The sequence below is a fragment of the Natator depressus genome, chromosome 28 (genome assembly GCF_965152275.1).
Source record: "Natator depressus isolate rNatDep1 chromosome 28, rNatDep2.hap1, whole genome shotgun sequence".
Taxonomy (NCBI): Eukaryota; Metazoa; Chordata; order Testudines; family Cheloniidae; genus Natator; species Natator depressus.
Window position 1 is genome coordinate 1391416 of NC_134261.1, and position 10330 is coordinate 1401745.

General features: G+C 61.0%; 1 protein-coding gene across 1 annotated transcript; it reads left to right on the plus strand.

Moving 5' to 3' along the window:
• Nucleotides 1-7487: 7487 nt before the first annotated feature.
• LOC141978842 (stress-associated endoplasmic reticulum protein 1-like) lies at nucleotides 7488-9565 on the plus strand. Its single transcript, XM_074941173.1, has 3 exons — nucleotides 7488-7629; nucleotides 8076-8151; nucleotides 9250-9565. The coding sequence occupies exons 1-3, from the start codon at nucleotides 7546-7548 to the stop codon at nucleotides 9288-9290; spliced, it is 201 nt and encodes a 66-aa protein (XP_074797274.1). The 5' UTR covers nucleotides 7488-7545; the 3' UTR covers nucleotides 9291-9565.
• Nucleotides 9566-10330: the final 765 nt, after the last annotated feature.

Here is a 10330-nt window from a genome sequence, read left to right on the forward strand (position 1 = left end):
GGAAATTCTCCCTAGGCTAACAAGCAAATTAGCCCCCCCTCCGCCCAATGTCTTTAATCTGGAAAAACGAATCCCCCAAATGCCTTTTGTGGAGCACAAAATGGACACCCCATCTTCCCCTCGTCTAGAGGGAAACAATCACTTTTCCCCCAGTCTTCGAAAACCGAAACCCCAGAACATCCCCTAAACTCAAAACCTTTTAATCCTTCATTTTGGCCTGGTCTAGAAAGTTTGAACTCCTCACATTTGTCTGACTCCCCGATTCCCCCAACTCTAGAAAAAAGGAAACCCTGGTTTTCCCCGCCTCAATCTAGGGGGAAAAAACCACCAGATTTCACCACCAATCTAGAAAAAATGAACCCAGATTTCGCTCTGACCCAGAAAAATTAAACCCCGATTCCTCCCAATCTAGAAAAAAATAAATCCAGCTTTCGCCCTGGTCCCTGGAGAAACTGAGATTTCTCCACAATCTAGAAACAAACAAATCCAGATTTCTCCCCAATCTAGAAAAAAATCGAATCCTGATTTCACCGCCAATCTAGAAAAAATTAATCCCCGATTTCACCCTGATCCAGAAAAAATGAACCCAGATTTCTCCCCAATCTAAGAAAAAAATCAAACCCTGATTTCACCGCCAATCTAGAAAAAACGAACCCAGATTTCGCTCTGATCCAGAAAAAAATAAACTCAGATTTCTCCCCAATCTAGGGGGAAAACAAACCGATTTCACCCTGATTCAGGGAAAAAAACCCAGATTTCACCCTGATCCAGAAAAATCAAGCCTAGATTTCTCCCCAATCTAGAAAAAAATAAACCCAGATTTCACCGCCAATCTAAAAAAAATGAACCCAGATTTCACTCTGATCCAGAAAAATTAAACCCTGGTTTCTCCCCAATCTAGAAAAACAAACAAACGGATTTCACCCTGATTCAGAAAAATCAAACCTAGATTTCTCCCCAATCTAGGGGAAAAACCCAGATTTCACCCCGATCCAGAAAAATTAAGCCCGGATTTCTTCCTGATCCAGAAAGTTAAACTGAGATTTCTTCCCATCTAGAAATATTGAACCCTGATCTCACTCCAAGCTAGAAAAATAACCCAGATTTCTCCCCAGTCAAGGGGGAAAAAACAAACCCAGATTTGCCTCCCAATCTAGAAAAAGTAATCTCAAAAATAAGTTTCTTTTCCGGGGGGTGGGGGTCAGGTTTCCCTACAAATGTGGCCTCTAGCAAATCAACGGAGCCAAACTCCGTCCGTCTAGCAAAACCAGATTCTCCAAAACTTTCAGAGTCTGGCAAAAAGTTGATTCTGGAGAAATTCCTTGAGCCGGGTTCCCCTAAAATGTCCGGCGTCTCAGAGCTCCGGAAAAGTCCTGGGTCTAGAGCAGTGGGTCCGGAAACCTCCGCGTCGGGGACGCTTTGATCCCCGGCAAAGGGCCCGGGTCTGGAATAGCTGGTCCGGAAACAATCCCGCGCCGCGGACAATGGGCGAGTCCAGAAAAATGAAGCAGCCCCGGGCAGACTAGAGGCGCTCCCATGAGCCGGTCCCGAGTGGGGTGAAGGGGCCTGGCTGGGCTGGACCGCCCAGCCCCATGGACAAAGGAAGCAATGAAGGGGGGGGAAACCCCAAGATTTTTGGAGGCAGCTGGAAAAAGAAGGAAAGAAAAAAAAACAAACTAGCATCCAGGCGGGGGAAGGTGTCGGCGCTTGGCTCAGGAGTTTGTCCCCCTTCCAGCTCTTTGCAAGAAGCGCCCCCCAATTCCTGTCTGGCCCCCCCAAATCTGCAGCGCACCCCCCCCAGACCTTCGCGAAAAGTACTGCCAAACTAAGCAAAGCCGAAGCCAGGTGTCAGCGGACTAAGCAATTGCTTAGGGATCCACGCAGCTCAAGTGGGACCCCAATATTTGGGGCCCCCCAAATATTTAGGGACCCCCCAAATGGGCTAGCACCGCCTCTGGCCGGTGAGCCCCCCCTCCCTCACACCTGGGCCTTGCCCCCACAAAGCTTTGCCCATAGTCGCTGCCCTCAAAGGGGACCCCCCAAATCTTGCTGAGAATCCCCCCAAACTCTTGGCAGAGCTGTGGTTCCCCCCTCCCCCGGAAATCCCGCCCACCCTGAGCTGGACAAAAGCAACGCTGCACCCCTAAGCCTTGGCTAAGATCCCCCCCAAACCTCTGCAGCCCCCCAAAGCCTCATCCCTCCAGGGGGACCCCTAGATCTTTGCGCGAAGCGACCCCCCAAAAACACTTTCCAGACCTGCAAACTCTTTGCAATAACTTTCTCCTCTCTCCCCCCCGACCCGGCCCCAGATCTGGGCACAACCCCCAAAATCTTGCCCCCCCAATGAGCCTTCTCCCTGCCCGACAGCACCCCGAGATCCTGGTTGGGGAGGACCCCAAATCTTTGCAAACCCGACCCCCCCCCAGCTTGCAGCCGCGAGCCGCTACCCCGGGACTCTGCCCTGAGCTCCCGGCTGCAGATCGGTGGGGGCTGAAAATCCCCCCCCAGGACCCCCCCTTCACTCCCTCCCTGGGGATCCCCCCCCCCAAAAAAAAACTCCGCGCAGCCCGCGAGTTTCCCCCGCTCACCCCGGGTTGCGGCTCGCAACTTTCTGCGCTCAGTTGCGGGAGGGAGGGGAGGGGTCTGCGGGAGGGGCGGGGTGTGGGGGGGGGTGGGGGGGTACGTAGGGCTCTGTGTGTGTGTGTGTGTGTGTGTGTGGAGCGGGGTTGTCGCAGGCTGTCCTGTGTGTACCAGGGGCAGCGCGATGTGTTGTGTTGTGTTGTGTGGGGTGTGTGTGTGTAGAGGGGTTGTTGGAGGTTGTGGGGTGTGTGTGTGTGTACATGGGTTGTTGCAGGCTCTGTGTGTGTGTGTGTGTGTGTGTGTGTGCAGAGGGGTTGTTGGAGGTTGTGGGGTGTGTGTGTGTGTACAGGGGTTGTTGCAGTCTGTGTGTGTGTAGAAGGTTGCGACAGGCGGTGCTGTGTGTATCCGGGCTGCACGATGTGTTGTGTGTGTGTGTGTGTGTGTGTGTGTGCAGAGGGGTTGTTGGACGTTGTGGGGTGTGTGTGTGTGTACAGGGGTTGTTGCAATCTCTGTGTGTGTGTGTAGAAGGTTGCGGCAGGCGGTGCTGTGTGTATCAGGGCTCCGCGATGTGTGTGTGTGTGTGCAGAGGGGTTGTTGGATGTTGTGGGGTGTGTGTGTGTGTACAGGGGTTGTTGCAGTCTGTGTGTGTGTGTGTAGAAGGTTGTGGCAGACGGTGCTGTGTGTATCCGGGCTGCGCGATGTATTGTGTTGTGTGTGTGTGTGTGTGTAGAGGGGTGTTGGACGTTGTGGGGTGTGTGTGTGTGTACAGGGGTTGTTGCAATCTCTGTGCGTGTGTGCGTGTGTAGAAGGTTGCGGCAGGCGGTGCTGTGTGTACCGGGGCAGGGCGATGTGTTGTGTTGTGTGTGTGTGTGTGTGTGTAGAGGGGTGTTGGACGTTGTGGGGTGTGTGTGTGTGTACAGGGGTTGTTGCAATCTCTGTGCGTGTGTGCGTGTGTAGAAGGTTGCGGCAGGCGGTGCTGTGTGTACCAGGGCAGGGCGATGTGTTGTGTTGTGTGTGTGTGTGTGTGGAGAGGTGGTTGCTGGAGGGTGCGTTGTTTGTGTGTGTGTGTGAGAGAGAGTGTAGAGGGCTTGTTGGAGGTTGTGGGGTGTGTATGTGCCGGGGGACAGTGTGTTGTGTTGTGCTCTGTGTGTGTGTTGGGCGGGGGGGGAGGTGCAGCAAAGTGGGCATGCTCCCCCTGCTGGCTGCCAGGGGAACTACCCGCTGTGTGTCAAAGCCCCTGTACTGCCAACACCCAAGGGCGATGCCTCCCCACCCAGCACCCAGAACCCACCCTCCCCCTCACGTCTGCCCCCCCTTCCCTTCCAGCAACCCAGGGCAGGGCTAGCAGGGGGCTGTGGGTCAGGAGTGAGGGGCACCAGCAGAGCTGGGGGGCCCAGAGCTGGGGGGGGGGGAACTCTTCACATGATTCCCTGGTCAGTGGTGGACAAAGAAATGTGGAGCAGGGGGGCTGGAAGCCAGGACGCCTGGGTTCTCTCCCCAGCTCTGGGAGGGGAGTGGGGGCTGGTGGGTTAGAGCAGGGCGGGGGCTGGGAGCCAGGACTCCTGGGTTCTCTCCCCAGCTCTGGGAGGGGAGTGGGGGCTGGGGGGTTAGAGCAGGGGGGACTGGGAGCCAGGACTCCTGGGTTCTCTCCCTGGCTCTGGTCTCCTCCTCCCTGGTGGGGGGTGGATTGTGGGGCAAGTATCTCCCCCCGCCCCCCTCCAACCCCGCTCCCGAGGGGGACGGAGAGGGGAAGGGAAAAAGAGACGTTAAGGGGCCCAATGAGGAACATCTGGACAGACGTGTCAGACAGACGAAGGAACATCCCTGCTCCCCCCCGCCCCCCCCAGCCCTGCCGGTGCCCCTCACTCCCGACCTGCAGCCCCTGCCAGACCAGCGCTGCCCCCCCCCCCCCCAGCACGGCCTGGAATTAATTTATCTCGGCAGCCTCTATGGGGCGAAGGGGTCGGGCTCAGGGCACCGGTGCCCCCTAGGGTCAGGGCCAGCCCCCCCCACCCCGCCCCAGCCAGGGGTCTGTTTCCTGACCCCCGTGGCCTGGCAGGGCCGGGCGGGGAGATAAGGCCGGGGGAGACGGGGGGGGAGGCTCCCGCTGGTGCTTCCCAGGGACCCTGCGGGGGGGGAGTTTCCATGGGGCTGGGGGTGGGATCGGGGGGGGGTAACGAGCTTGTGGGAAATGAGCGTTGATTGATTGGGCAGGTTCCTGGAACCAATAGGTCTGTGATGGGGGGGTAACGAGGACACAGCCCCATAACCTGCCCCACAGCCCCCTCCATGTATGCCCCCCCCCAACCCACCCCAGGCTGCCACCAGCCAGTCACACGGCCCCCCATGGCCCCCCCCAGATCTCGGTCTGGGCTCGACCTCCATCCTTCCCCCCACACCACCTCCCAGCCTGTCTATCCCCCAACCCCCCCCAAAGCCTCCATCCCCCCTCAACCTCCCTCCATCCCCCCCACCCCCCTCTACCCCTCCTAGCCCGCTCCACCTCCATCCATCAACCCCCCCCCCGCCCTGCTATCCCGACCCATTCACTCCCCAGCCCCCCGGCTGCATTTTCAGCTGTGGGTCAGTGATGCCAAGTCCCAGGCCATGTGGGCCCAGCTGGTGCCGACTCCCCCTCCCCCCTGCTCCCTGCCCAGTGACCCCAAATCTCTCAGCCACACAGAGCTGGAGCTGTTAGCTTTGTTATGACCACCTGCTGTCAGCCTAGGAGCCCGGACGCCTGGGTTCTCTCCCCGGCTCTGGGATGGCAGTGGGGCTGGGCGGTTAGAGCAGGGCAGGCTGGGAGCCAGGACGCCTGGGTTCTTGGCCTTGCCATGACTGGCCGTGCTGAGCAGGGGTGGGCAGCTCTAACCCAGGAGCCCTCCCCTGCCCCCCAGAGCTGGGAGCTGCCCAGGGGCTGAGAGAGTGTCCAGCCCCCTTGGCTTCTCCCTCCCGCCCCCCAGCATTGACCTGCGTCAGGGGCTGTGGTTTGCTCTTCTCTGAGCAGGTTTCCTGCCTGGCTCCAGCGAGCCCAAGGAAAACAGGCCCTGGACACCCCACCCTGCCCCTTCCGCTGCCCCCCCCCGCCCCATGGTGGGGCAAGGGGGGCAGACCAGAGCCAAGCCAGGAGGGAATCCTGTCTCTGCAGCCCAGCTGTGGGCAGAAGTTACCTGCCTCAGAGCCGGGGAGAGAACCCAGGAGTCCGGGCTCCCAGCCCGCCTGTTCTAACCCTCCGGACCCCGCTCCCCTCCCAGACCTGGGCAGAGAACCCAGGAGTCCTGGCTCCCAGCCCCCACTACGCTACCCATTGGTCCCTGCTCCTCGTTTCTATTCTCCCAGCAGTCAGGAAATTCCCTTTGTTCTGCCGTTTCCGTGGGAGGGGAGCGGGGTCAGGGCAGGATGTGACACCTCATTTCCCCAGCTCCTCCGGCTCCGCCAGTCCCGCGGCCCCTGCACCGCCCTGCCCGGGGCCCCTGGTGAACACGGGCAGCTGGGCGGGGAGCTCCAGCTCCTCCAGCCCTGGCCTCCTCCATAACAGAGCAGCTGTGCCCCGCCCCAGAGGTGGCTGCATCTCAGCACCGGGCAGCAGGTCCCCAATGAACCAGCCGCACCGCCCCAGAGGTGGCCGCATCTCAGCAACGGACGAGGGGTCCCTGTGTCACCCACCGCCCAGCCCCAGAGGTGGCCGCATCTCCGCGCCGGGTGAGGGGTCCCTGTGTCACCAGTCGCCCCACCCCAGCGCTGGCCACATCTCCTCGCCGGGCGAGGGGTCCCTGTGTCACCTGCCGCCCCGCCCCAGAGGTGGCCGCATCTCCGCGCTGGAGGAGGAATCACTCCTCCCCTCGCTCCCCCAACCCCGCAGGAACCGAACAATTATCTGGGCAGATGAATGTCTGGCACCAGAGGTGGAATTTCCTGGACAGAGGAAAAAATAAAAACAGAACGGATTCTGCTGACTGTCACATTACACCGAGGGGGGCGGGGGGCTGGCAGATCTGAGGGGGGGGTGTTTGGAGGGGCAGGGGTGGGTTTTGGGTGGTCTCCTTGTGGCCCCCGTGAAGTTAGGGACAAATAACCCCAAACTGCCCGAATCTATCTAGAGCAGAGGGCTGGGAGCCAGGACTCCTGGGTTCTCTCCCGGGCTCTGGGTGGGGAGTGGGGGCTGGGGGTCAGAGCGGGGGGGGCTGGGAGCCAGGACTCCTGGGTTCTCTCCCCAGCTCTGGGAGGGGAGTGGGGGCTGGGGGTCAGAGCGGGGGGGGGCTGGGAGCCAGGACTCCTGGGTTCTCTCCCCAGCTCTGGGAGGAGAGTGGGGGGCGGTGGGTGAGGGCTGGGAGCCAGGACTCCTGGGTTCTCTCCCCAGCTCTCGGCTGGGGGGGAGAGAAGGGGCGGAGCTCGGACTCCTGGGTTCCCTCCACCTTATTTTCACAAGGGGGGGCTGTTTACGTCGCCTTATCACATGACAACTGGGAGGCAAGATGGCCTCCCCCAGATTGGCCTCGCTCCCTGATCACGTGGCAGAAGAAACAAAGATGGCCCCGCCCATGCGGGCTGCAGGACAAAATGGCTTCTCTGGTCCCCTGTCACGTGACATCCCAGGGCGAGGCGCTGGGGGAACCAATGACTGCGTTCAGCTTGGCTTCAAGCCGCTGCGCGTGCGCATTCGAGGAGCCGTTCGAAAATGGCGTCCCCCCCCTCACAACACCCATGGGCAAGAGCCCAGAGGTGTCGCACATGCGCAATGGTGCCGCGCGGCGGCTGAGCGCCGGCTTTTAACGTCACGCGAGCGACGAAAGCTCGCCACGTCAGGCCTGCGCAGGGCCGCCGCGTCGCTTCCGCCTCTCGCGGGGCGGGCGCCTGCGCCCTGCGGCGCCCGGCGACTTACTTCGCGCCCCCCGCCCTGCCCCGGCGCATGCGCCGTGAGCGGCGCGGCGTCTGGGCCAGCCAGCGGGGGGGCCCGGCGGGATCATGTCCGGGGTGCAGCGCATGAGGGTGGCCAACGAGCGGCACAGCAAGAGCATCACCCAGCGCGGGGGCCTGCACCGCGCCCCGGTACGGGGGGGTCGGGGGGCGGGGCTGGGGGGGGGCACTGGCAGGGCTGGGGGGGCTGGGGGTCGGGAGCGGGGGGCACTGGCGGGGCTGGGGGTCGGGAGCGGGGGGGCACTGGCAGGGCTGGGGGGGCTGGGGGTCGGGAGCGGGGGGCACTGGCGGGGCTGGGGGTCGGGAGTGGGGGGCGCTGGGGGTCGGGAGCGGGGGGGCACTGGCAGGGCTGGGTGGGGCTGGGGGTCGGGAGCGGGGGGGCAGTGGCAGGGCTGGGGGGGCTGGGGGTCGGGAGCGGGGGGGCACTGGCAGGGCTGGGGGGGCTGGGGGTCGGGAGCGGGGGGCACTGGCGGGGCTGGGGGTCGGGAGTGGGGGGGGCTGAGGGTCGGGAGTGGGGGGCACCGGCAGGGCTGGGAGGGGCGGGTTCCCATCCCTAACGCTCTCTCTGGCCCACACAGAAAGCCCCCCCGGAGGAGAAAGCCGCCGTGGGGCCGTGGTTGCTGGCCCTGTTCGTGTTCGTGGTCTGTGGCTCAGGTCAGTCGGGCGGGATGGTCTGTTCACTCTGGATCCTAATGATAGGGGGCCTTAGGGACCGAGATCTGCCTGTTCTCTTGACGCTTTCCATTGGGAAGGATTTATAGTGTTCACCCTGAAGCTTAATGGTGAGAGAGATGCAGCCCGTGTCCCTTCCTGGGTGTTGATGCTGCTTCCTAGTTATGGCATCATGGTTCATTGCACAGCGTTTACCCTGAGACCTAATGGTGGGAATCCAAGAGGAACAGACTGTTTACCCCGAGACCTAATGATTGGGACTAGAGGCAGGAGCACCACCCATACGAGACATCTACACAAGAACCTAATAATGCGGGCAATTGTGGGGTTAACTCTTGAACCAAGGAAAGGGGGGCTTGATGCACTTCAGCCCCATGTGTCGTGTTCGTCCCAAAATTTAATGTTGGGAGCTAGAGATGGGCATATGCTGCATGCAAGTGTGTTGACTCTGAAACCTAATGGTGGGAGCCGTGTGCGTGAATGTGTCCATTCTGCCTGTGGATACTATCGGCAGAAGGTTTCGCCATATTCACTCTGAAACCTAATGATTGTACTTGGATTGGGTGGAAATTTAGTCTGAAACGTATAAGGCATAAACTGCTCCCATGTAGGGTGCTTGGTCTGCCCTTTAAGAACAGCCGCTGCCCCATGGATGGTGTTCATTCTGAAGTCTACTGACAACTAAGTTAGCTGGACGTGTGATGGGTTAATGGCGACAGTGGTGGTGACAGCTGGAGGACCGTGGTTGTTGACTCTGGCCCCTACTGATGTCAGAGATGGGAGAAGCTTCCCCTGGGGATGTACTGTCCCAGCAGCATCAACGATAGAGCGGTGCCTCAGGTGTTGACTCTGAAACCTACTAATGGGACCAGACAAGCCAGCCCTGAGTTAGGGGTTCGGCTCCTCGAGGTTCCTCTGGACCTTGGCCTGCCCATCCCTGCAGTAGGTACACAACCCAGCTGCCCTTGGGAGGGGGAGGAGCCTGAGAACAAGCCCCTCCTATTACCCGAAGCTGTGCCCCTGGGAGCCCCCCCCCCCCCCCACCAGCCTCACTCTGCACCCTTCTCCCCCCACCCCCAGCTATCTTCCAGATAATCCAGAGCATCCGCCTCGGAGGATGATGGGAAACGCCGCTCTCCCTCCCGCTCCTCTTCTCAGGGAATTCTGGGATACCTCCTGGACCTCCAGTGACCCTCTGTGATGTGTTGCAGCCCCCCGCATCCGCCTGCGAACTCTGCCCCCCTTCTTTTTGCATCCTTGTATGTTTCCAGCCCCGGGGGGGGGGGTGAAGAGGGAGGCTCCCCTTTCATCTCTCCTGCCCCCGCAGATGGGGGTGTCCCTCAGAGGTCCTGTGAAAGCAGCCTGGGGTTTGGTCTTGGTGTGTGTGGGGGGTATTTTTCTCTTTAAATCGGTGATTCCCCCCCCCCCCCCCCGCCTGCCCCGCTGCTCCAACCCCTCCTGCCTCGGGTTTCGCAGTGTCTGCCTGTTTACTGGAAATACATTAAATGTTGGGATTTTTAATAAAAACACCTGCCTCATTGCTTTGTTTCCCCCCCCCCCCGAGATAAGACCCACCAGGGCCAGGAAGATGGTGGGCGGGGGCTACTGGGCACAGGGAGAGAACCCAGGAGTCCTGGCTTCCAGCCCCCCCTGCTCCGACCACCCAGCCCCCGCTCCCCTCCCAGAGCCGGGGAGAGAACCCAGGAGTCCTGGCTCCCAGCCTCCCCTGCTCCGACCACCTAGCCCCCACTCCCCTCCCAGGGCAGGGGAGAGAGAACCCAGGAGTCCGGGGGAGGGAGGGGCAGGGGGCTTGGCCATCATAGAGTTTTCCCTCCCTAGAGTGTCCCCCTATGCGCCATAGAGTGGGAGCAGGCTAGAGCGGCTCCCGTCGCACCATAGAGTTGGCCTGTGGTTTAGAGCGGCGCTCCTCCGTGGCACCATAGAGTCCCACCGCCCTAGAGCGTCCAGACCACCCCCCGCCCCCCATACATGGAGCTGTACCGCTCTCCTGCCTGGGACATAGAGTGGGCTCCCTTCTCCTAGAGCATCGCTCGACTCTACCATAGAGTTCCACCTCGCGCTAGAGCGTCCCGCCTGCCCGCACCATAGAGTTCTCCCGACCTAGAGCGACCCGCCCGCACCATAGAGGGCTGCACCGCCC